This window comes from Salmo salar, chromosome 18, assembly GCF_965601325.2.
Source record: "Salmo salar chromosome 18, fSalSal1, whole genome shotgun sequence".
In the NCBI taxonomy this organism is placed as follows: Eukaryota; Metazoa; Chordata; class Actinopteri; order Salmoniformes; family Salmonidae; genus Salmo; species Salmo salar.
The window spans coordinates 15,386,891-15,414,387 of record NC_138308.1 but is presented as its reverse complement, the minus strand read 5'-3'; the positions used below and the strand labels follow the sequence as shown (position 1 = coordinate 15,414,387).

Below are 27,497 nucleotides of genomic sequence, written 5' to 3'. Positions count from 1 at the left end.
GTCTGGATTTGGAGTCACACTCAAAATTAAAGTGGAAAACCACACTACAGGCTGATCCAACTTTGATGTAATGTCCTTAAAACAAGTCAAAATGAGGCTCAGTAGTGTGTGTGGCCTCCATGTGCCTGTATGACCTCCCTACAACACCTGGGCATGCTCCTGGTGAGGTGGCGGATGGTCTCCTGAGGGATCTCCTCCCAGACCTGGACTAAAGCATCCGCCAACTCCTGGACAGTCTGTGGTGAAACGTGGCGTTGGTGGATGGAGCGAGACATGATGTCCCAGATGTGCTCAATTGGATTCAGGTCTGGGGAACGGGCGGGCCAGTCCATAGCATCAATGCCTTCCTCTTGCAGGAACTGCTGACACACTCCAGCCACATGAGGTCTAGCATTGTCTTGCATTAGGAGGAACCCAGGGCCAACCGCACCAGCATATGGTCTCACAAGGGGTCTGAGGATCTCATCTCGGTACCTAATGGCAGTCAGGCTACCTCTAGCGAGCACATGGAGAGCTGTGCGGCCCCCCAAAGAAATGCCACCCCACACCATGACAGACCCACCGCCAAACCGGTCATGCTGGAGGATGTTGCAGGCAGCAGAACGTTCTCCACGGCGTCTCCAGACAGTCACGTCTGTTACATGTGCTCAGTGTGAACCTGCTTTCATCTGTGAAGAGCACAGGGCGCCAGTGGCGAATTTGCCAATCTTGGTGTTCTCTGGCAAATGCCAAACGTCCTGCACGGTGTTGGGCTGTAAGCACAACCCCCACCTGTGGACGTCGGACCCTCATACCACCCTCATGGAGTCTGTTTCTGACCGTTTGAGCAGACACATGCACATTTGTGGCCTGCTGGAGGTCATTTTGCAGGGCTCTGGCAGTGCTCCTCCTGCTCCTCCTTGCACAAAGGCGGAGGTAGCGGTCCTGCTGCTGGGTTGTTGCCCCCCTACAGCCTCCTCCACGTCTCCTGATGTACTGGCCTGTCTCCTGGTAGCGCCTCCATGCTCTGGACACTACGCTGACAGACACAGCAAACCTTCTTGCCACAGCTCGCCTTGATGTGCCATCCTGGATGAGCTGCACTACCTGAGCCACTTGTGTGGGTTGTAGACCCCGTCTCATGCTACCACTAGAGTGAAAGCACCGCCAGCATTTAAAAGTGACCAAAACATCAGCCAGGAAGCATAGGAACTGAGAAGTGGTCTGTGGTCACCACCTGCAGAACCACGCCTTTATTGGGGGTGTCTTGCTAATTGCCTATAATTTCCACCTGTTATCTATTCCATTTGCACAACAGCATGTGAAATGTATTGTCAATCAGTGTTGCGTCCTAAGTGGACAGTTTGATTTCACAGAAGTGTGATTGACTTGGAGTTACATTGTTTTGTTTAAGTGTTCCCTTTATTTTTTTGAGCAGTGTATTTTGATTTGTTTAACACATTTTTTGGTTATGTATTTCATAGTTTTGATGTCTTCACTATTATTCTACAATGTAGAAAATAGTAAAAATAAATAAACCCTGGAATGAGTAGGTGTGTCCAAACTTTTGACTGGTACTGTATACCTCACGTTTCGATGCAAATTTTGCCCAAAAAATGACGTATTGTAGCTTTAAGTAATTATCTCTAGATGGCAACATGATATCAGTTGGTCGGACATTTTCAGTGTTTTTCTTTCTAGAAAGCAGGAGTTGAGTCATTCTACAAACACAACCCATGACCTACTGCCAATGACAGTCTGAACTCCTCTTTCTACAAAGACTAAAGGATTTAAAAGATGATGAAACTAAAGAGAGCTGTGATTAATTACAACTTGACCTCTGTTCTTGTATCATGATCAGTTCAAGATGTTCACACAACTTTGAAGGACCAACAAGCTCCAACTGTTATCTTTAGTGACCTTTTTTTAGTTTCTTCAGCTAGAACAGACAATCTCAAATAGCCGACAAGTTGAGACAACAGCCAAGTACTGATTGTTATGTTTTGTGCACATTTCCAACGTGGTAATCCTAATGTTTCTTTGTGTGTTTAAGAAATACTGTACTGTAAATACTGTAGTAAGAAATACAGTATTTTTAGAATAGACTTCAGAGTTTCTTGAGAGGTCCTCACCAGTAGAGCTGTGGACAGGATCTCTTCAGGGAGGTAGATGTCTGTCCCAGTCTGCTCTGGTTTCTCAGCTTGGTCTTCTTCACCAGATCCTTCACTCTGCCCCATGTGTAGTTCTCACTCAGCTACACAACCAAACACACATATCTCAGCGTTAAAAAATAGGTTATTTCCCCACTGTTTGGATAGGACAGTGTGTTTTTAAATATACTGTAACATTGTGTTGTGCAGATGTACATATTTGGACCGCAAACAGGGGTTGAGGCTGTTGTGCACAGCCCAGTGAGTCAGAGGAGGGATGTTTGTGACTCACCCGTCTGTGTGGGGCAGAGAGACCCTCTGTACTGTCAAAGAGATAGGAGCGTGTCTCTCCCTCTGTGTAGCTCCTCCGATTCAGGCCACTCCTACAAAGGGGCACCAGGGGCTGGCATCCACCCTGGTCACTCTCTATAGAGAGAAGGAGAGAGAGATGTGATATGAATTAGTGTCATGAGGGCTGGAACCACTGAATACTCATCGTGGGGGAAGACTACTATGACACATGGTGATGTGAATCAGCTGTCCCAGAGGACCCCCTGTTTTCGCCCTGGCACCACTTCCCACTCAACCTCCCCACCCCCTCAATCTGTTATCGCAGTACAGGGAGGACCATTTGCCATCCCCCTACTTCCCAGCTCCAGTTTCCAGAATCCTGTCTATTGGAGGAGCAATAAATTCCTAAATCCATGGTACGTTATATGTTCCTTCCATATGCAGAATGCCAGGAATTTCCCTCTCCTGCTCAAGTAAGAATTTAGCGGTCTTCTCTGGACCACCGTACTGTCACCCGCCAACCTGCGGGAATGTGACCCTCACGAAAACAGGAGGGTAAAAACATTTGGCGAAATGACTCTGTTGCTGGGTGACTAGCATTGCTTGGAATGTTATGTGAGATGATGAGAAGGCGAAAACACACCTTGGGTGTCACCCGGTCACGTTTTGAAACCTAAGATTCACTAATAATGTTTTAATAAACCCATTAGATCTGGGGAAACATTCATTTTAATTCGGCCTTATGTCGTTGTGTGTGACTGAATGAGGCGTGCTAATCTACCTGCCAATGAAATAATACACTGTGGTTTTAAGAAGGGAACGAAAGGGTTGCGTCGAAAACATCTGATGAAATGACTGTCGAACTGCGACAAAAACACTTTTTGAGAATGTATGGAATATTTATTGGATTTTGAGTGAGGAGAGTTGACTGGATGTTGATTATGGGTTGTTATTGTGTTATTAAGCAGTTAACTCACCTCTCATGGCTGTGAGTCCTGTGGGACGTGTGACCTCAGGGATGGTGGAAAGGTCAGAGAGGGTGCCACTCATGGAGGTGGTCAGGAACTCACTCCTGGAATGTCTTTTCTGCTCCTGAAAGGCCAGGTCGGCCATTCCACAGCTACAGTGCTGCAGGAAGAAGTCCTGGTGGACAGACAGGAAGAGAGGGTACAGGACTGTGAGTAGGAGGGACAAACCACCACATCAAAACAATGATCTTGGAGAAAACACTGCATATTAAATGTATTTGCAATCAGAATCTTGTTTTACTGTTTTTCTCGCTCGTGGGTCAAAGGTCCTCCAACAGTACTTACTTGACTCAGACAGCAACCACCTGTTACAAAGACTGAAAATGTGCTTTGGCCATCACAATCTTGCAGTTTTGGGCCTTCTATGCTGCCAAAATGTTATGTGATATCTGAGTATGTTTTACTATTTTAAACTTACTTTAACGTAATAACCTGATTTGTTGTTTTCATACATAGTGTGTATTTTCCTATTTCTTTTCAAGATTGAGTTGGATTTATGGCAACCTAACCTAAAAAAAAATGTACTTTAAAACTCTACATCAACTTATCCAAAGTAGGCCTAGCTATTTTTACTCGTAAGCCTACGACATGTGCGCTATACATGTATGTTAGTTCATAGAAAAATCAGAGAGACTTTCCGAGTCATTGTTTAGAGTTGGAAAATGTTCTCATCCGTTTATCCCAGCTGAGGAAACTCTGGACGTCACATCAACGCTACCGTAAAATCCTGTTGAAGTTCAAACCACGCAGATGCCTGGCAGTAGCATAAATGGAATAAGATAAAAGCCTGGAGACGAGAGTTGTTTTTTCCTGCTTCATTGTTAACAATCAAACTTGCAGTGTCACTTTTACAGTAGGGGGATTTTTCATCACGTGAATGTTACACACTCGCCACCTGCACAACTTCAGAACCCAGAGCTGTAACCCAAGTGACTCATTAGATGAAGTCATTTCCTAATCTGGTGCAAAATAATTTCATTCTCCGCACTGAAGTTACCTCTACCCTGGATACATGGTGCAAACTCTACACTAAAATAACATAATCTCTGGACAGTGCTCTCTCCCGGAATTCCTTATTTGGACTCTGAATGGCCTGTTATGCAACCACTGGACGTTAATAGCGAAAAATGGGTAAGCATGGCATGATGAATGACCACTGAAGTCCTGCTCCACTGCTTTGTTTTAGTTTTTACTGAACTTTGACCACAGTCTGATATCCCCGCTGGACCCACAACCACACTCTCCCCTCTGTGAAGACACCCCCTCTACTGAGAAGGGGTGGTCTTTGCCCTCTCCAAGGACCACCCCATCTGTGTGTACTTAGCCCTTAGAAGGAGGCAGCTCCCACCTTTGGGGACTCAGAGGGCCGCCCACACCAGGCATTTGACCTCTGACCAACAGAAGAGGATTAAACTGTTGGAGGCATTATGTCTCTGTGCACTCAGGGGAAAAGGGAAGGTCCAGAACACTCCGGCTCTGGAATGTTCCCTTCATCACATCCCGTTTCTCAATAACCCAGGGACAGCCTTCGGACGGCTCCTTTGTCTGAGGTAGTACTTATTTTAGAATAAGGAAAAGGGGAGCTTGAGGCCTAACAAGTGAGCTCACATTCATTGCTCACATTAGAAACTTGATTAAAGTTTTCTTCCACTCTAGCATTTATTCTAGATATGTTTTTGTGCATCTCAGTTCATCTGACTGATCGTAAGAAACCCCAAACCACCCTGGTTGGGGTAGGTTGGCTCTAATACAATTGTCTGGGTCTCTGTGTTTATAATGAGCCCAGCAGTGACCCTGGTGCTGATGTGAAAGGTCAGGTAGATGGGCCTAGGCACAGGGAACCATAGGTGTCAGCACCACCATTCATGGGGCTTAGATGTGCCCCAGCTGACTTGCTCATCCTTTTGATGTGTCATCTACATGTTTCAGCTTGTGGCCTAAACATAGAAACACTCACAGCAGGGGAAATTATTACTAAACGCTTGGGAGGACAGCTGGGGTGGTCCTCAAAACCATCTGAAAATCGTGTGCACATCTTTCAAGACTGGATTGGGCCCAGAGAGAATGACACCCACATTATGTCCGTGTATCTTACATTTGAATGGAAAATTATAATCATCGAGGTAAAATCATATCAGAATTTGGTGACCTTAAAGAATTGTAAGTCCTGCTAAGATTGTTGAAGAGGGTTTTTGTTAGAGAGCATGTAGTTGTTTTTGAATGAGCACTTTTTGGGATCTCTCTCACTGTCCCTCTCTCAATGCCCCTTTCTCACTGTCCCTCTCACTGTCCCTCTCTCACTGTCTCTCTCTCTCTCTCTTTGAAGACTTTGAAGTGTAGGCTCCTGCTGGGCTCACCCTTTGCTTCAGTGGAAAGCTTTTCCGGCCCCCAGGCCCAAACTGACAGAGCTAGTTTGGAACAAGCACTCTGAAACCCCCTGAACGTAGCCGCTCCGGTATTGTGCCAAAGTCTCAAAAGGAAAGCGAGACATCCACACAATGCCAAAGTACTTTTCTTTAGAAGCACAGGCAAATGTCACAAGAGAGGGGGCAAAGTTGAATACAATGCAATAAGGTGTCACCCAAATCTAGTGCCTGGGTTGTTGTTTTTCAAATCCAAGTTCAGGTTTTTTTCTTGTGTTGAGCTGATTCCGAAAGACTAACTATGAACACTTGTTGAGTTGGGTTCAACCGATACTGAAACATAAAATTGAGGTGGTGTTAGGACTCTAAACTCTACATTCCTAATTTTCTATTCTATTAATTTCCACCCATGTTCCCATGTTATTACCATACAGATTCTTTAAAACAACGGCACAACTTTTTTTTAAATCCATAAATAACCAATGGTATTTTCTCTCTCTGGCGTTGGTAAGATTACATTCAGAGCCAATTTATTCATCCTGTTTGGGAACGGAAAGCAAGAGTGAGGAGAGCTGGCCTGGGGATTTTATAGGTTATACATTGTTAACTGAGAAGACTTTTAGCTATTTTATGAGAGTTTACTGGAATGCTACTCTAAATGGTGCTTACTACAGAGAAACAAAAAAACAGAATCTGCCCTATTTTAATGCTGACGTTGGCCTTGCCTTTGTGCATTTTCATAGCCACATTTGTTTGAACCTTTATCTATATCTAATTTTGAATAGCTGTGATATTACAGCTACAGAATATGATTAGCTAACATGGACATCATTTCAGATATAAACTGATAAATCTTTATTTATTTTTCAATTCTGGTAAATCATCTTGTTTGTATGATGTTGCTGTGGTTCAGATGTTGATTTTTCAGGTGGTCTAGTTATCATCATGAATGATGCGCCATTGTCCCAGCCACAGACCCAAACTCCTCTGCTCTCTCTTTAAACAGGTGGCAGGAAAAGCCCCTGACGCTTGTTATCAATTACATTGATATAAACATAAAGGTGTCTCTGTGCCATGCTATAAGGACTTTCCTAAATGTGTGCCTCAGATGTTTGAAGATTGCTGGACCCAGCTGTTCTATTTATTAAGTACACTTTCATCCACTTTCATCCCACTGCCATTCTGGAAACAGCTAAATGTACACTGGGACAGCATGAGTGAGCAAGGACGTACTGAGACCAGAAATCGTCCGTGGCATGTCTAACACACCCCTAATTTATTTTCCTTGAGGCCCTCATACCGGACCATTATTTTTGTCTCGAGGCCCCCACATCGGCCAATTCATTTTCCTTGATGCCCCCATTATAGGCCCAATAATGATCGGTCTGCACTAAAATCCCAATTTAAACAGGCCCGCTGGGCTAAAGATGGACCAAAATTGGCCAGTCCGTCCCTGTGGGTCATAATCACTCACTTCAAGGCATGTATGGCTATCTCTGCACCAGCTGGACAGCAGTCAACTCCAAATCAAAGATCGAGGATCTTGGGTCTGTCCTACACTACCTACAGTGGCCTTTTACAATGTATGGCGGAAGCCTATTTTTGATAAGACGCCATTTTTTTGTATTTTTTAAGACAATAAATCCAATCTAGATGCTTTAACCTAATGGAGATTCTTCTCAGGGTGCCCACCAATGACCAGCACTCACCATGTGAGTATGCTGATGATGATACTGTATAGTACTGTCTGTACAGTATGTGACTCACCTCTTTGTTCTTAGTCATCTTTCCATCCTTCTGCAGACCACAGATCTGCTTCTGCAGCCTGAGGTTGTGCTCCTGGAGCTGACCAATCTTCTCGATGAGCTGGCAGATGTGCTCCAGGTAGCCCAGTCCGGAGCCCAGGGGGTTGGAGCTGGCCTGGTGGACCTGAGGAACCAAAGGGAGGAGGGTTTGGTGAGCTTAGTGAGGTCATAGGGCTCTGTAGGGCTGCCAATTTAACTTTTACGGTTGAGAACTAGATGTGAAATGTACAGATTTTGTTTCAAGACACTACCACATGTTCTCTGAGGAAAGGTTGTAAGAATGTGTTGTTTGTATAGTTCCTTATCTTTACAATGTAAACCAGTAACCAGTAAGCAATGGGATTTACTGGGCTACTGCTTGTAGGTAATTGAACTGAGTGTTTTTATGAGGGGAAGAGAGAGAGAGAGAGCTGTAATCTATTGTTGAGGTAAACGGTCAAATGATTCCAGTGGTTTATATCACTCTGTCATTCCTTTGTCATGCCTGATAAAAGGCTAAACCATTGACTGGTCCCTAATCCACCCAAAAAGTTAATGTGTGATTAAAAAAAAAAACATTCTTGGGTCCAGTCATAACATCACCTTAAAGGTGCCGCATCATATGCCTGAGAGGATCAGTGGATTTAACAAGAGGGTGACGTTAGATGATGTAACCTGCTGGGGAGGGTATCCGTCCTCTCTGGTATTCAACACATTTTTATTTCATTACCTTTTTATCTAAACAGGAATGTTCCTATGGGATATTTTACGACTTGTTACCTGTTAACCATATCGTTTGAGTTTGTTTTACTACTAAATGCATTCCCCTGCTGCCGTGGGCCACTAAGTCTTTCCCGAGCTTCATGTCAACATTGACCAGGAGGAGTCGAGTCTGGAAGGGATTATGCGACTCATATGTATTTATCTTAGGGTCTAGCCTCATCCTGACTGTATTGCATAATCTCTCGTCATACCATAGTGGCAGTGCATACGTTTGTAGTCGTTTGATTGATGGCAGTGGCGGCTGGTTGTTATATTCCCATGGTAGTCACGAAGATGTTCATCTTAAACATGGTGATGTCAACATATTGCTTACGAGGCCAAATGGAAATAGGTAAGTAAAAGGTCTGGGAAAACAGACGCAGTGCCTTTTAAGAGGGTTGGAGCAGAAGTTAAGTGATTGCCGATTTTGTTCAAACTTATGACCGCACTGGTGTGGGAACACAAAGACATGGCTGTGTGCCATTGTTTGTATGTTTGTTTTATGGTGTGACCGTTAGCCCGAGAGGCGCAGATGTTCACGTTTGCAGAAATATGAAAAGGACATTTTGAGCAAATATTTATACAATCATCCACATTTCACACAGTGTCCCAACAAAAGCAGGAAGTAAGCTCAGTTCGAAGCCTTTCTCCCCCCAGAAGACTTTTCCGTGCAACTTCTGTGAAACTCCAGTAAGGAACCTGTCCACTAATGGAAACGCAGGCCAAACAATGGGACACAAATTCATAACAGTCAGGAGAACTGAAATCACTCCTTTCCTCTGACGGAAATAGGAACCTTCTGCCCATTACACACAGTCTTGACCGGCTACTCATGACAGTGGTTTTAAAGCATTTGTCAATGACTCATGGAGAAGTCCAGTACTGTCCTGGCTCTCCCCTTATCTCCCCAGACATGCAGGTGCCTGACCAGGGCCTCAGCGATGATCAGTCGGGTGGACAGTGATCAGGTGCCTGTTCCTTTAGTCTGGCCTGTAGCCTGGCCATCCCAGCTCTGTTTTACAGGGGCTCATTAAGATAAGGAGGAGATTCCTCCTCACACACAGTAAGTCATGGGCCGAGGATATGAGACAGGTAGCAGTCTTCAAATCAATTTTTATTTGTCACATGCTTTGTAAACAATAAGTGTAGAATAACAGTGAGTTGCTTACTTACGGGGCCTTTTTTAACAATGCAGTTAAAGATAAAAAATAATTGAAATAGTGGCGTGAGGAATAAATACAGTGAATAATGAATAACAATGAGGAGTAAAAATAACATGGCTATATACCGGGAGTACCAGTAGCGAGACGATGTGCAGGGTAATGAGGTAATTGAGGTAGCTATGTATACAGTTATGGCCAAAAGTTTTGAGAATGACACAAATATTAATTTCCACAAAGTTTGCTGCTTCAGTGTCTTTAGATATTTTTGTCAGATGTTACTATGGAATACTGAAGTATAATTACAAGCATTTCATAAGTGTCAAAGGCTTTTATTGACAATTACATGAAGTTGATGCAAAGAGTCAATATTTGCAGTGTTGACCCTTCTTTTTCAAGACCTCTGCAATCCGCCCAAGCAGTTGCCATACCAAGCAGCGATGCAGCCAGTCAAGATGCTCTCAATGGTGCAGCTGTAGAACGTTTGGAGGATCTGAGGGCCCATGACAAATCTTTTCAGCCTCCTGAGGGGGAAGAGGCGCTGTCGTGCCCTCTTTACAACTGTGTGGGTGTGTGTGGACCATGTTAATTCCTTAGTGATGTGGACATGAGCACACACCCCTGAGGGGCCCCGGTGTTGATGGTCAGCATGGCAGATGGATTGTTGTCTACGCTCCGCCTGGGGGCGGACTGTCAGGAAGTCCAGGATCCAGTTGCAGATGGAGATATTAAGTGCCAGGTTCCCCAGCTTGGATACTGAGCTTGGAGGGACTATGGTGTTGAATGCTGAGCTGTAGTCAATGAACAGCATTCCTACATATTCCTTTTGTCCAGGTGGATGAGGGCAGTGTGGAGTGCAATAGAGATTGCATCATCTGTGGATCTGTTGGAGTGGTATGTGAATTGGAGTGGGCCCAGGGTGTCTGGGATGATGGTGTAAATGTGAGCCTTTCAAAGCATTTCATGGCTATAGATATGAGTGCTACGGGCGATAATCATTTAGGCAGTTTACCTTGGCGTTCTTGGGCATGGGTACTATGATGATCTGCTTGAAACAAGTTGGTATTACAGACCGGGTCAGGGATAGTTTGAAAATGTCAGTGAAGACACTTGCCAGCTGGTCAGCGCATGCTCTGAGTAAGCGTCCTGGTATTCCGTCTGGCCCCGTAGCCTTACTCAGATCGGCTACGGCGGTGATGGACGCAGGGTGGGACTGATTTTTATCACCACTCGGGGTCCAGGAATGCCCCCACCCTTTTTCAGAGCTTCTTCTGGCCCCATAGGTTGTGAGGGGGTAACAATGTTTCAAATGTGGGAATCGCTGGCTAGCAGATAGAATGCCAGGCTTTGGCCTAGTTAGAGAATGAGTTCTCACTTGGCACCTTTCCTTCAAAGTTGTGAAAGTGTGACGTAGAGAGAGAGGAGAGGTGCATTTGTTAAAATGAGACCTATGGACAAGTATTTTCCGAAGCCAATACACAAGACCAACCGTTGCCTTGACAGTGAGAAACATTTGAGGAGTTTGAGGATTTTCATATTTTTCGAGCTAAACATAGAAAATGTGAGCACGATATGCTGATATCAAAGATTGTTGTGAAGAACTGAGGCTCTCCTCAGGCCTTGGTTCTGGAGATTTCCACTGTGTCTGCCACATCAAAAATACTTTCCTAAACATGACAGTGTTAGAAAGGAATGTGGTCTCAGATGTGAGGTACACACAGAGATAGGGAGAATGATACGTGCTGTACACGTTTACTGGTTTTCTGTCCGGAAGACCCATTTGTTTTCAGCACACACAATCTAGGGAGAGAGTTGTATATCTCCATTGGCACTCTATGGGGAACACACTGTGTGTCTGTGCTGACAGGAAAAGGGGGTCTTGAGGATTTACAGAGAGACAGAATGTATGGCATAATGCCAATATGGGTCAGTGATGAGATTAACAACCCCAATGATGCTAGCTACCTCTCTTTGTTAGCCCCCAACAACACCTCACTAAGACTCTGGTCTACCTAAGTTTGTCTTACTACCTGCCAACAATAACCCATGGAAGTACTTGGGTGTCTACCATAAATTCAGCAGCTATATCAGTAATGTATGGCCCATTGCAATCCCTGGCATTGGGCTTAAATATTATTTACAGCACCTATCACATACTCTACAGATGTCTTGAGCACCACGATAAACACAGGTCAGTAAATCATAAATAGATGAATCAGTGGAATGAATATGAAGCCCATAGAAAGTGTGTTTAGTACTGTATATCGTGTGCAAGCTTATGGGCTGCAGCTGTGGAATTCGACAGGACCACCATTTCAATTAGCAGGGCTTGCCGTCTTTCCCCTCGTCTTCATTCTTTTATGACATCATATTTCCCAGTGTTCCACACAGCCTTCAACAGAGGGGGAAATATAGCCTGACGACTCAAACAAAATTCTTTCCGCTGCTCTGTTGTTCGCAACATACTTCCTGGCTGTTCTGCCACCCCTAGGGGAGAGAGAAAAATGTGCTGCCCTCGTATTCCCCACATATATAGAATATTCACAGTAAGCAAAATGTTGTTGAAAAGATGTCTAAAGCAAGTATTTTCCAGACATTTAGGTTCTGAATTAAAGGTGAAAATACATATTTTCCGGATGTTTAAAATATACATTTTCCAGATGTTGAAATCAGGTTCATTTTCAGTTCTGAATGAAAGTTGAAAGACGTCATTTATAGATGTCTATTTTTGGACCAAATCAAGGCCTGTCCAGACCGGACCAAATCTGAGCCAAACATTGATGTCTATGATTGGTTAAGATTTTGTCCAGACCGGAACAAAAATCACAGTCCGTAGACGTTTAAATCAAGTCTGGTCTGACCACACCAAATCTGAACCAAACATAGACGTCTATAATTGGTTCGAGGCTGGTCCTGAACGCACAAAAAAAGACGTCCGGACAGGATAAAAAAAAGACATCCAAAAGATGTTGGCATCTGTTGGCATCTGTCTGTGCTTATTATGTTTTGGGGCAGAATTATGTGAGGTTTTATGTGTTGTTGAAGGTGCGTCTTGGTCAGTTTAGCTTAGAAAATGCCTCCCCCGTCAATCTGCCGCCATAGACGGCTGCCTAATTTTGCTTACTGGGCAGGCCGGCCCTGGTCTGAGACTCCCATCATTGAAGTAATTTGTGGTGACAAGGGGCACTAGGGGGGGTTGTACAAAACAAAGTCATCAGCGGTGGATCGTCTCTAACCAATCAGAGTATCAAAGCCAATAATGAATTTCAAAACCTCCGTGTTCTGGCTCTGGCCCAACCCATCGGTTTCTGTACCAATCAGACAGCCCTGAATGTGTTCGCATTCAGTGAAGGGTCAGGGAGGTACTCAGATCCATACTCGGTGTGGAGAAGAAATGGAGAATAAACTAACGTCCATGGGCGTGGCATAGAGTTTGGCCAGAGGAAGGAGTCTGGGTAGCCAAGCAAGGGGAAATATGCTTTGAATGCCCTGTGGTTCCCCCTAAGGATAGAGGCCTGCACGCATGAGATCAGACGGATAGCTAAACACATCCATATGATAAACGTTTTCTCTTTATGGTGAAATACAGTCAGTTCCAAAATGATTGGCACCGTTGATAAAGTTGTAAATATTACAAATACTGCCCGACATTGTATGCAAAGAAAAATATCTTATTATATTGTTTTATACTAATACAGTTGTTCAGAGAAAGAGATTTTGTTTAACAAGTAATACAAAAAATCTCAAAGATAGGGTTCAAAATGATTGGCGCCCCTGTTTTCAATACCATTCAATACCTCACCTTGCGAGGATAACGGCACTTAACCTTTCTATAAGACGTTTTATGAGATTAGAGAACATATAGGGAGGAATCTTAGACCATTCCACAGAATCTTTGCAGATCCTTGATATCCTTTGTCTGCGCTTATGGACGGACCTCTCAATTTGAATGACAGGTTTTCTGAGATGGCCATTGCAAAATGTAGATTTTTATGGTCAATTAACCTTTTCTTTGTGGATGTTGATGTGTGCTTGGAGTTATTGTCTTGCTGAAAGATCCACTTGCGGCTAAGTTTCAGCCTCCTGTCAGAGGCAACCAGGTTTTTGGCAAAAATCTCCTGGTACTCGCTAAGGTTCATGATGCCGTTGACCTTAACAAGGGCCCCAGGACCAGTGGAAGCAAAATAGCCCCATAACATCAATGATCCACCACCGTATTTTACAGTAGGTATGGGGTTCTTTCCTCATATGCATCCTTCTCACAAAGCGAAACCCACCACTGGTTTGCATGGCCAACGAGCTATACTTTCATATAATCTGACCATAGCACTGGTTCCAATCCAAGTGCCAATGCTGTTTAGCAAACTCAATGATGATGAATAGTTTTACCACCGGACTGCCTGTCAGCAATGCACCCCTAAAGTAGAGCACGGATGGGCCCCGCAAAATAATCGCCACCCGCCGGCCAGTCGACTGGTCCGTTAAAGGGGCCCTAATGACTATCAAAGGGGCTTTATCTGGGTAAATATGTGAGTAATTGGAGCAATTTGACACCTGTGTGATGCGTCTAGGTAGGACGTCCGGCCCTGGTTCCAGGGATTGGCAGGAACCAGATGAGAGAGAAAGGGGGGAGCTGGCTGGTTATCCAGGACAATATCCCCACAGCCAGATGAACAGGTGCTGTGTGACATGCGGCAGTATGAAACAAAGCCCCCGCACTGTAACACATGCTCTCTCCACCTTTCCTTTCAGCCTGTATGCAACCGGGCTCAGTGTTTAGATTCCCCTACTGTATGCCATAATACAACCTTGTCTTGACCGGGTCTTTTGAACGTGACGTTGTTGTGAAAGGTCTTTTGAGGGAGTGATGGGGAAGTATCTGTTAAGAGATGTGGGGTTTGAAGTCCGGCCTAGTTTTTCTAGTTTGGCCACCTCAAATTCTATAACTGATTAGTTGGCTCATTAATTAATATTGGATTGATGAAAATGGTATGTTTCATTTAAAGGATTTGAGATCAACTACCAGCTCTGGTGTCATCCAAGATATGATCTGAAGAGATAGCCATCTGTGTCCTGGGAAATTGTCAAAAGGTCATAGATGTCATGGGCATCACTTTCACCTTGGCTTGCTTGAGAAGGCACACCAAACTGTCCCAGGCTTACTCAAGCCAACAAAAATGTTAACTTTTGTTGCACATAGTATCACTTATTGCCTCCATTAAATCCATGACTGGCCTTCTCACAGTAATATAAATGTTATGCAAACATTCAAAAATGAATAACACTTTTTTTGGATCAACATCAAAGTGTTTCAGTCAGATGAATTGTTTCACTATCATGATTCTCATTTCCACTCAAAACCAAAATCAGCAAGACATTCAGATGAAGGTGCATTTTGACGCCGTATGAAAGACATTGCTGAGAGCTGATAGTGATGAGTTGAGCAGCACATCAAACAGGTTATTATGGGTTGGCAAAGCTCCACAGCTGTCAGGTGCAGCACCGCAAGAGGACACTGTTTTCTCATTTGAAACATGAAAAATATGTTGTTTTTTTTCCAAACATGAATGAAAACACCGCTCTCGTTGGCAAGCTTTCGTTATGGGAACATGCCTCTACTGGCCATTATGAATGGGTAAAGTAGCGTTTTGTTGCTCAGGTATCTCACTAAGGACTAAATTGAGGTCATAGCCGTCATGGAGGTTCAGTATGAGAATACTGTATTTCTTTTTTTTACCCATAAAGAGGGGTTTAAGATGAGTTATTGTTCCCTTTAATCTTATAACAGTATGACATTTTCATATTGCAATAATGTGATGCGGTCTACACCTTTATTGCCTAATTTAGTGTCTTTTAGAGGTTTGAGTCACCTTAGTTTTAATCTAGCACTCTTTTGAAATCTCAAAGAGAATGTTGATAATTTGTCTCGAAAATAAACACAATTTCCCCCTTTTCCTGCCCATAGAGAGAGCTTCCTAGAGACTTGTTGTCGTTAGAGGTTCTGTGATTAGCTGGTGACATAGAGGCTGGGAAGGGTTGGTAATTAGGGATAATGACAGGGAGTGTAAAGACGTTTGTTGTCCACCACCTAAAAGGGGCCTTTCCTCAAGTCCCTGCCGATTTTGGAGGAAGTCAAAACAAGCCCTGCTAATTGCCGTCGCTCACTGACTTTGTAAGCACAAAGACAGCAGGAAATGTGTTAAATATAAATAAAAGGAAACACAAGGTACCTGCTTCTGTTCAACAGACCTAATGTTGCAGATGGAAGTACACAGATGGCATAGCTACAACAGCACTATGGCATCGCTCTGTGTCAGGAATAGTTTCCCCATAAATAACACTTTATGGTTACTACATAAAACAGAATATAAAACATTAGGAATATCTTTGGGCTTACATGCAGCCCTGGGAGAAGCCAAGAGGTTGTGAGTAAATAACAAGTGGGCGGGGGATATCTTTACCTCACTCAGTCTGCAGCATTCCTCCATATACTCCTCCAGGCTGTCACTCGTCGTGCCTTTCCTCAGAGGCCGCTGCTCAAAGTCAACCCCTGTCATATCGTCACAGGGCCCTGTAGAGCACTGTCTCCTGGGCTTTGTGTTCTCTGAGTTGACCCCCTCAGTTACAGCCTTGTTCTCACCCAGCTGCTCTGAAACCCCTTTACCGTCCTCAGTGGGGTCCTTCAAGGCTGTGTGCTGGGCCCTCTCCATGTCTATGTCCTTCTCAGTTATATGAAGGTCTACCCTCTCAACTTCTGTGTTGAGTTCAGCTCCCGACTCCACCATATCACACTCCTGCACAGCACTGTCTGCAGTCATACATGGTGTGTCTCTCATATCCTCTGTTTGTTTGGTGTCAGAGCACTGGTCAAACGTGGGGAGTGGATCTGGGGTAGGGACAAGAGTGTTGAGGTTACAGGAGTCATAGGAGGGTTCCCGGCTGTGGACCACAAAGCTCTGCTCCGAGCCGGTGGGTGTGGAGGGAGAGTTGGTTCCACTGGGCAGTTCCACCCCAGAGTCCTCTGACTCGAACTTGTACAGCCTGGAAAGCTGAGAGTTTGAGAAAATGTTTGACAGGTAGTCTGAGCTTGACTCCATCAGGGACTGTCCAGGCATGTTATCCAAGTCAGCATTCCCCTCCAAGCCTTTGACAGGCTCTGAGATGTCCTGCTCAGAAACTGACATGGCGATAGTGGATGAAGAATCAACAGCGTTGTTGAGGAGCTTCTCATGGAAGTTGTTGAAGAGCTTCATCTTGGTCAGGATAACCTCATTTTCCAGCACATTGTCCCCCTTTCCTGTGAATAATGAGAAGCACAATTAGTAAAACAGCCTTTTTTGTGCATTACCAGAGTTGCCTATTTCGAATGTTCCTACAAGTGACTTGAATTTCACTCAGTTATCCCCAATGAAATAAAATACTAAATAAATACTTGAGTGAATGCCAGTTTTCAAGTTTTGCATAGCCGTACCCTAAGGGCTTCGGAATACCATTATGTCAGAAAGCTAACTCTTTCAAAGTTAACTCTTTCAGATTAAAAAAATTTACTTTTATTGACAACAGAATATCTGGGAACATCCCTAACACCTAATTGCAATATCTCTTTTCTAAGGAGAGTGGATGTCAAAGAGTAAAATGTAAGACACAGTTGAGAGGGTAGACTCAAGCGTTTGAAAAATTCTCTCTTCTTGTGTAAGCGGGACGATGGTGTTTTTATTCCAAAAGACTCACAGTTGCATGTCCAATTCCTGTGACCATCAATGACACAGATGTACTGTCAAAACATAGATCCAAGAGGTTTTTGAGGATCTTCCTGTGAAACCTGAGGACTGGTTTTATACCATCCAGCATTCTTCAACTCGGAGGTACACAAATACCCTAGGGCACGTTATTTGTCAGTGCTCCACACTGGGCTGTCCAGCTTTGATCTTAAGATCCAGTTAATACCATTATGGGGCACTCGTATGTGACATCTCCGCTTTCTCGCCACGTGCAATCTGATACTCATCGCTGTCAATCAAACATTCTTTTTTTCACTTACCTTGAATTCCAGAACAACAAACATACATATCACCATATCCCTGAGCAGCGAAGAGGTTTTAATTTAAATATTGGTATTACTTAATTAAAAATGTTTAGTCCTGTGCTGCAAATCTGACCCATAAACCTTTCTGGTATAACATAATAGTAGATTGTTAGATCAAACTTCAACAATAAAGAAGGTTTGGGGAATACCCACTGTTTAAATTGAATGTCTGGCCCATGGACATTTGAGATTAAAAAGTTAAAAATCCAGTGATTACATTCACTTTAGAGGGAACTTTATTAAGGGGGTGGGGGTTGGAGGACATGTTTGTGAAAACTAAAAGACTAGTAAAACTAAAGTATTTTGAGTATCAATATAAGTTGAATCCCAGTACCACTCACAGAAACAAAACAAAAGGTTCTAACATGATGCCTACTTAAGGAGTTGTGCCGGGCCATTTAAGTATAAACACCAATAGGGTAATTGCATCTCTGATTGTTAGGAAATGAGGCAGGCGGACATTGTGATTGGAGGGGAAGAGACATGGGTAGGATGATAAATAATGAAATTCACAGGAGCTCAGGCTGCGTTATATACCCGAAACCTATTTGGCAGGAAATGAGTCATTGAGCTGAGCTGAGTAAACAAAACTGATTGGAAGTAGGTGTAACCACCACGATTTATTAAAACATCAACTGCCAAACTATTTGGAGACGGTGATGTGTCAGATTTAAAAGCAGCCAGTCAATTACGTTGTAATAAATCATGACAGTGATACTGTTCCCTCCTTTTGAAGTTTTAAATGAATGAGTTATTGCTTTATTTAATGATTTTAGTATGGAATTAAGTTTGAATTTCAGAGGGGTATGTGAGGTGGAGATACCGCTACCATGTTTGTTTGCAGCTTTTTCTCACAAAACAAAACCCATCGTTTTTTGTTTTTTTTCACTGTGAATAAAATCCACAAAAATCAAAGCACACCCATGTTTTTCATAAGAAAAAAAATCTGTTGGGATAATATTGTTTTGGGAATGGATAGCGGCTCTGCCAAAACAATGATAGGACCAAATAAGATTAAAATGCTATCAGACTTGGTTCTGGCTCAGGTCTCTTCCCATTCAACATGTCTGTATTTTCCCAATTATTTTACATGTACCGATATTGGCCAAAGCTAGTGAATCAAGGTATTATGGAAAAGTTATGTGGGGTTTTCCAGATCACAAAGTTAGCCTCTTGAAAAGATTAATAAATGATACTGTTGCTCAGTGCTGTCAAGGTGGGCATTAACTTTACCATTAGTATCAGAAGACAATACTTGCATTTACATTAAACCGTAGCCTACATGTGTCGTCTCATTCGAATCCCCAGTTTTGTGTTCAACTAAAGTACATTCATTCAAAATCCCAATGTTTATTTAGCTACATATCATGAATTCATATGAATCCCCATAATTGCATGTGTTGTGCATGCGTCATTCTGGTATGGCTCACTTGATTAGAATGAGGTGTGTATTTTCTTCATGCCACTCCCATAGTGCTAATGTTACATGTGGAAAGAATTGCACTAGCTCAACTCAAGACATCGTATTCCCAAAACAAATTCTTGCAGAGGAGACAAGGAAACCTATTTCCTGTTTTCTTCAAATGGCGGGAAAATGGAGCACATTACTGATTCCACTGTGGTCAGAGCATAATTACAACTACTTAGACACTGTTCAGGCCCTATTGTGCCCAAGATGACTTAACAACATCAGATTAAAGACTAGTATCAGTGTGGGTTATTTCTGAGGTAAGTCATTCTTGAACATGTCCCTGGAGTATACAGCCTTTGATCCAGCATGTACACTAAGTCCCAAACCAAGCTCATACAGGATCATATGGTGCTTTCCTGAATAAAATAATAACAAATAAAAACACACTGAAAGACACGTTTAACCCAGCCATGTCGCTCCCAGAGGAACACACAGCATGGACACTCCTGAAACCTCAGCAGTCCAATCAGAAGTATGTAAATGGTTGTCTAGGATGGTCCTCAAGGTATGACTGTACTGTAAAACAACTAAGAAATATCATATGTATACCCATTTACAGCAGCTCCCTAAGCCTTGATAAGGCTGTGGTCCCTTGGGGGAGATACGAGAGACTGCAGTCCATGTGTAACTCTCCAGCAGCACAGCCCTGACTATCTCTTAATTGGCTTTATCAAGTCAGTCTACAGTCAGTCGTGTTATCAACAGGAGTGTAATGGGAACTGGTGTATCTCACACAGTGGTAACAGATAAGAAGGAGTAGATAGTTAAAGAGCAACACTAATGATCCCCTGCATAACAACTACTGTACTGCACTTCATCTTATACACACTCAGAAAAAAAAAACTTAAAGGGTTCTCCGGCTGTCCCAGTAGGAGAATCCTTTGAAGAACCCTATTTGGTTCCAGGTTGAACCCTCTTGAGTTCCATGTAACCTGGAACCTAAAAGGGTTTTCCTATGGGGACAGCCGAAGAACCCTTTCGGAACCCTTTTTTCTAAGAGTGTAGACAGACATACTGCACAATATGTAGGCTGTTGTATTTTGGGTTGAAAGTTACAACATTTTTGTATTTACTATACTGTAAACTAAAGCTCCCCAACTGTCCCCCAAAAAAGAACTAATCCGAGCTTGCATTAACATGCAATAAAATTGTAAACTACATTGCCTTAATGTTTAGCAGCTAATGCATTACTCCCACAAGCAGTCATTTTTTAAATCTTATCTCTGCTCGCTGGTCACCCTAGCAGCACCCACCCGTAGCACACGTTCCAGCAAGTATATCTCACTTGTCACCCCCAAAGCCAATTCCTCCTTTGGCCGCCTCTCCTTCCAGTTCTCTGCTGCCAATGACTGGAACAAACTACAAAAATCTCTGAAACTGGAAACACTTATCTCCCTCACTAGCTTTAAGCACCAGCTGTCAGAGCAGCTCACATATCACTGCACCTGTACATAGCCCATCTATAAATAGCCCAAACAACTACCTCTTCCCCTCCTGTATTTATTTAGCTCCTTTGCACCCCAGTATTTCTACTTTGCACACTCATCTACTGTCAAATCTACCATTCCAGTGTTTTAATTGCTATATTGTATTTACTCCGCCACCATGGCCTATTTATTGCCTTTACCTCCCTTATTTCACCTCATTTGCTCACATTGTATATAGACTTATTTTTCTACTGTATTATTGACTGTATGTTTGTTTTACTCCATGTGTAACTCTGTGTTGTTATATGTGTCGAAATGCTTTGCTTTATCTTGGCCAGGTCGCAGTTGTAAATGAGAACTTGTTCTCAACTTGCCTACCTGGTAAAATAAAGGTGAAATAAAATTTAAAAAAATAATAATAATTTACTCTATACTTAAAAGTTCCCTGACCTCCTAGGTGGGTCGTTCCACAAAATATGTGCCCTTTGCGTCCTTTTGATATTGTATGTAGAAATTGTGCACAAATATTACATTTTAAAAGCCTGTTATATTAAATGAAGTGCCCTTTAATATAGACCACATGGAAAATTCTATAAATCAGATTTTGAATATGAATAAAGACTTGCTAAAGTGCCAAAATTCTGTATTTTGACTTGTCCCTCTGTACATCCTACTGTATGTGAATTCTAGGAGGATTTTAACCCACTTAACCCCAACATTTCTCCATGTTTTCACCACCATTGTAAAGCCCTAGGTATTTTGTTGTGAGTTAAAACAGGTGAGCTGGTTCTACTCTTTTTGGCCATTTTCTGGTATTTTGTCGAGCATAACACATTAACCCTGTTACCAATAGATAGACAGGCTAGAAATGTTTTTGTGAAGTTTGCATTCAATTGCCTCTCCCTGTTGCACACAAAAAGCTTCCATTCTCCCCGTCACAACGGGATTTATGGCTGATTTAAGATAAAGTCATCAACCCTGTTACTTTGTTTGGTACTTACTATAGTCATTTTTAAATGTAACTTCTTGAGATGGGGAAACTCGTTTTTTATTAAGTGAACATGTGCTCTTTATGATAGTATATTAAAATTAGGTGAAATAAAACCTTATTTTTTCACCAAGTTACAATACTGAAAAGGCACCTAATTGGTGGAACAACCCAGGTATTGATATCCACTAGTCTTTAAAGCAGTGCTGGGCTTGTAATTGAGCAAAGGGGTTTGCTGAAGAAGGGACATGTTTGCTGTTGGCCATGAGGAGAAAACAATCTGCATCCAAATCCCCCTGGATATTCAATTAAGAAACTAGAGACCTGGTTCCCTGTTCAGAGAGATCAAACAGCACCTCACCCAGCTCCAGGCAGCTTGGAATGTGAATACTGCAATCTATTGTAAGTAAACAGGAGTATGAATATAGTGGAGTTATGTGTTTTGTAAAATACAAACAAGATACATTTGTGTAGAGACCCTATTTTCCATTCCGTTTTCTTCCATAACCTCGACCACAAACTCTTTATTCAAGAACTTATCTTTCAGAAGAAGTATTGGAATGGCTGAGTTGGAGAAGTTTACCAGGTTTTGGTCAACTGGTTTTGGCTATAGGTTTTCACTCAATAGCCAACTGAAGTGGTAGTGTAGTGGTTAAGAGCGATGGGCCAGTAACGGAAAGGTCGCTGGTCTGAATCCCTGAGCCGACTAGGTAAAAAAATATGTTGACGTGCCGTTAAGCAAGGCACTTAACCCAAATTGCTTCTGTAAGTCACTCTGGATAAGGGCGTCTGCTAAATGACTAAAATGTAACATCAAACATGCAAATGTTGCTCTGTTTCAGGTTGCCTACACAGAATCAGCTTAGAGTAAACCATTTGTGAAGTCCCTTTATCCAAGCCATCTTTTCTCAATCAACAACATTAAGAGGAAACTGATCTATTTTTCTGTGACTGAACACACCAGGAATTTATATTCAAAACATAAGAATGTGGAAATTAATACAACTTGGAGATGAATTGAAAACATTCTGTAATGGATTAAAGTTAATAGAGAAATGTGTTCAAGAAATGAGAATAACAACAATCTTTCTTTGTGAGAATATACTTTTTTTCTATTTTCTGCTCTGCCTATGCGGTCTTATCGTAACATTTTAAAAAATGCAGTAATTGCCAGTTCCTCTGAATTAGCAGCAGACAGAAACATGGGACCAGATTGACTTTAATTACACGTTGAAGTCACCTTGCTTATTCAACCACGTAATCCTACTACTGCCATTGTGACACAACCTGCTTGGTTTGATCCCACAAATCACGAGGTCGTACACCCAAGCAGGTGTCAACATCTTCCAGGTGTCATCATAGGAAAGACAAAACAGATCTGTAATCCTACACTGTAATTGAACAGGCTCAGTGGAGTCAGCCCGTTTCCAGCAAGGCTGAGTAACCCCACACATATAATTAGGCTACACACTGTCCGCCCCTCTAGACTCGTATTTAGCTTCCTTTCTGTCAGAAATGACAGAGTCAGACGTTTCGCCGCAACATTCATTTAACATTCCAGACGTGTAGTATAATACTGTCGTTCAGGTTGGCCAACCAAAAAAAGTCTTTTGAAAATCAACTTTACAATGATCTCACTAAAGGAGAGTTTCGATAAAGCGGATGGATTGCCCTGCTGCCCTCCCAAATGCCTGGAGCCTCCACTCTGCTGTGAGAACAAAGGTTTAAGCTCCTGGGTGGCTGTCACTCCCTCACAGAGCAAAAACACATCCAGCCAGCACCAGTGTGTTGCCAGAGGCTGGTGGGATCGGGAGTGGCTAAAATATGTGCTGTAAGGAGAGGTGACATCCGTCCCTCTCCTCTGCGGTGTGGGTGTGTGATGTGGGTGTGCGTGTATGATTGTCTCCTCCATTAGATATCACGGATCCTCCCTGAGGTGTGTTGACCTGTGTACGTGCAGACTCAACATTCCACTACTGCTCTCTCCCTCAAGGGTAGAAGCTGGAATCCCAACAAACAGATGATTTATAACTAGAGCATGACAGATTGTTGTTAGGCTAGCATGTACATTTGAACTGAACGTCTCCCATTGCTTCAACTAGGCCAAGAAGAGCTACAACTGAAGTTGTTTTCCACTCACTGAAAAGTGCGTATTCCTCAATAACTTTATCTACCCAAGCAAGTGTACTCTTCCTAATGGAAGGGCAGGGCACATTAGCTCCCCACTGGCAACACACTGGTTGAATCAACGTTTTATCCACCACAATTGAATGAAATGACGTTAAACCAACGTGGAATAGACGTTGAATTAACCCGGTGGGTCAGGCTCTGGGCGATGGCATGTGTAAGCCCTGGGCTAAACTGTTCATTCAGTAAGTTCCTTGGATTCTAAGTGGAAAGGTCATAAACAGGCTGAGACAAGCCTGCGATCTTCACAGCCGGGGGGTTTAGCAGAATGTCCATTCTCTGTTAGCACTTTGGGTGGTCACAAACCTGCTGGTAGACCTTCATGCCCACTACTTGTCATTTAGTCACTATCATATTTTTTGTTGTTGTTGTTGCAAGTTTCACCCTTAAGTTGTTTATGAAGTAATGGTAACTGGAGGTGAATCCTCAAGAGCCACATTTTTAATTCTAGGACAGCACAATTATAATTCAATTGACCCATAGAAAACATTTTCCAACATCATTTCCACTGCAGTTCAGGTGACAGAAACCATATGTCCTATCTGATGAGGTGTGAAATAACGCCACACAACTTCCATCTCAGTCCTTCCCCCCATCTCTTGCCCATCCTATACCCAAGGAAACCAACCAGGTCTCTTCTCAGCTGCATGTCTCTCAACGCACAGGCCTGGTATCTTTTCTCCCTTTCCACCTCTTCCTTGGACTTGGCGTCGACCCTGAGGAGGGATCCCAGACTCCCTTTATCAATGTGAGCTAGGAGGTAGCAGGGGCCCCGCTCCCCACTCCCCACTATCGGACGCCCTTAGGATAAGACAAGAATGTGCAGGAGAGCTAACGCAAGCAAAGTCTCCTTGGGGCCAGTTCCCGCCGACAGGAGTTATGGAGTTTGAGTCCCCCTCACCAACCAACTCAGTTTACCTCTTAGTTGAACGCAAATCAACATGAATATGTTTTAATAGGTAATTCCCAATTTTGTTGGATGAATGAATCCTAAATTGACACGGCAATTGGCTTTTTAACCTCTTGAAAAAGAAAAGGATGATTTTGCTGACCATCCATCCTCAAAAGTAATCCACGAAATGCAGATTTGTATGACAGATTACCCTATGAAATGGCAATTCATCCAACCACTAACAGGCATAGGTGTGTTGTCATTATTGTGATCATCATTCATTATTGTGGCAGGATCACGCCGGAAAAAATAGGGCATCAAGACACAGTTCATACATATTTGAAGAAAATGTGTAGAGTACTCTCTCACTCCCTTCAGGTGCTCAAATTCCTCAGGATCTGAATCATTCCTGTCACCCTTTCCAAACAGGATGATTCCATACAGCAGTGAATTCCACTACGTGCCGTTCTGCCTGTTTCTGAGTCAGGGTGATGAATATGGGGAGAGGAAGAAGGGACACTTGATTTGTGGAATGCTACAATGTAAAAAAAAATGTCAAACATTACTTAGTATTTATTTGCTCAGGGAAACTATGCACAAAGATAGAGCCAAGGACGTTTTCTCATTGTTAGCTCCTTTTTCCCGAGAAGAATTACAATGTCATTGTAATTCACAATCAGTTTTTGAGACAATCCTCTTGCTGTGAACTAAACAGCGATCAAATGACAACAATAGGACATCACGAGAATAGACCAATAAATGCCTTGTCTTGATGTACTGTTCACAATGTGAGTGTTATCTTTACAATGGGCCTTTTCTTCCAACCCAAAGATCATGACAAACAACGTGATTCCTGCCAAGGAGGGTCTAAGCTCTTTCACATCTACAACAATGCCGGGAATTTTCTGTCTCAGGACAAAACAAATGGAGGATCTGGGGGGAACAATCCTTCCCAACAGGTGTGGAGGACATACTGTACATAAGCTGAGATCGTTATCTGATAGAGGCGGATTCTTGGAATGCAGAGAAATGAGGAGTGGAAGAAGAATGAGGAGTTGCACTGTATCACAAGGGCTCCATAGATTCTGTGACTATCAACAGGTCCTAAAAATCACTTTGTTTTTGTGTCAGGATATTTGACACTTTTTTTTTCCTGAAACACGCAACATAAAGCTTTTAGTCTGCTGATTACCATATGTAATGTAATATAACATTCTCCAGACACAAGGATGAGGGTGGAACGTGTTTCACAGTCCTGTTTAGAACAGATCCACAGCACAGACTTTTAATGTCCCTTTTCCGTTAGGTTTTGTTATTTCATGACCCTGCTCAGTCTTGAAGAGTCAAACCTACTTGTTCGTGGCACGTCTGTACAAGATGCCTCGCTTTAGCTTGGGGCGTATATAACAAACAGATGGTACACAAATTAGGATTTTTTTTTAAATGTCACTCCCCCATGGTAGCAATTACATTTATTGACATTGGAAAGCAAAAGTCATTGTTTTGTCTGGGCTTCAAAATAGAACTATGCTAGGCTATGTAATGAAAGAGCATACTGTTGCTTATTCTAATCAAGAGAACATTTATACTGTATCAAGTCCAGTTCTCTTCAGTCAGTAAAGTTCTGGATTTAGCACCTGCAGATTCACAGCAAAGCAAATGTGTTGTCTTGTCCTTGCCACCTTTTAAGTCTACCCCAAAATGCATCCTTAGTCCGTAATAGAACTACCAAAGAGGTAACAAGACCACTTTACTCTCCTCTCTTTACTGAGAAAAGTCCATGTGGATGTGAGTCAATACATGTTTGCTTTTGGATATCAGGAGTTGTTCACGTGATGAGACAATTAAGTCTCCTAAAATCCAGACACCATAAAAGCCCACTGCTGTTAACTAAAGACACCCTCTACCGTCAGGCTGAAATTACACCTCTGACTCCAACCACAAAAACACATCCAGCAGACACTCAAATTACAATTTGTGCTGGCAAATCCAGCTGCTATAGACAGTTGGTAGGATGAGACATCATGATGGCATAAGAGACAGAGACAGGTTACATGAAGTGTACTATACCTTTCCTCCAGGGGGTCAGAATGGCAAAGGACTTCTGCCAGCTGAATACCATGCTGGCTTTAGTCCTCCTCTGGCTCATGAATGGAATTCCACAGGTTCGGAAACTGCAGAAAAAGTTAGTAAAATACTCCCTCCTCCTCAGCCTAAAAAACAGCAGTCAAGCACTCCTCATCCCGTCTTGTTATTTGTCTTATTTTCTGCTTACTCCAGCTCCTCTGAGGCTCTCAAAGTAAACTTCAGTGTTCAGTTCTGTGGTTGGCATCTGTTGTCACAGGTCACAGAGCTGAGGCTGTTCCCTGTTTGGGTCATGTTGCCTGACTGCTGCCTACCTGTCTGCCAGTCTGTCTGGTAGCCTGCCTGCCTGCCTGCCTGCCTGTGGCGTGTTGCGTCTGTATGTGAGTGTGTGTCAGTGAGCTTCACTCCTCCATCAGAGGAGAGAGAGGGGGCCGGCCTCAACCAACAACACACACAGAGTCGCTGGGAGGAGTGGCAGCCAGCCAGAGGGAGGAGGGAGGGAGGGAGGGAAGAAAGGGAGGAGGGAGGGAGGAAAGAGTGTGAGCAGGGGGGAAGAAAGGGAGGAGGGGGGAGAGGGAGGATGGAGAGAAGAGAGGGAGGAGGGGGGAAGAAAGAGAGGAGGAGGTAAGAATGGAAAGAAGGAGGGGGAGAGAGGGAAGAGAGGATAGGGAAGAGAGGGAGGAGGGGGAGGATGGGAAAAGACTAGGGAGAAGCCAGGGACTCCAATTTATCCTGAGGGTGAATGTGAGAAAATAATAACAGATGGATAGGAGAGAGATAAAGGTAGAGGGGATCGATTGGCAGATGAAGTATTATTCACTGAAATATATAGAAGGATGGAAAT

At 43.1% G+C, this 27,497-nt stretch overlaps 1 protein-coding gene across 1 annotated transcript in view; it reads right to left on the bottom strand.

Moving 5' to 3' along the window:
• LOC106576683 (uncharacterized) overlaps positions 1–27,086 on the bottom strand; it is a 33,670-nt gene extending 6,584 nt beyond the window's left edge. Inside the window, exons 1-6 of the mRNA XM_014153989.3 lie at positions 26,639–27,086; positions 15,979–16,814; positions 7,579–7,740; positions 3,398–3,563; positions 2,422–2,555; positions 2,112–2,233 (exon numbers count right to left, since the gene is read on the bottom strand). Coding sequence (XP_014009464.1) covers positions 2,112–2,233; positions 2,422–2,555; positions 3,398–3,563; positions 7,579–7,740; positions 15,979–16,814; positions 26,639–26,717 — 1,499 coding nt within the window. The 5' untranslated portion in view covers positions 26,718–27,086. The remainder of the gene's footprint in view (positions 1–2,111; positions 2,234–2,421; positions 2,556–3,397; positions 3,564–7,578; positions 7,741–15,978; positions 16,815–26,638) is intronic.
• Between the last annotated feature and the right edge of the window lie 411 nt (positions 27,087–27,497).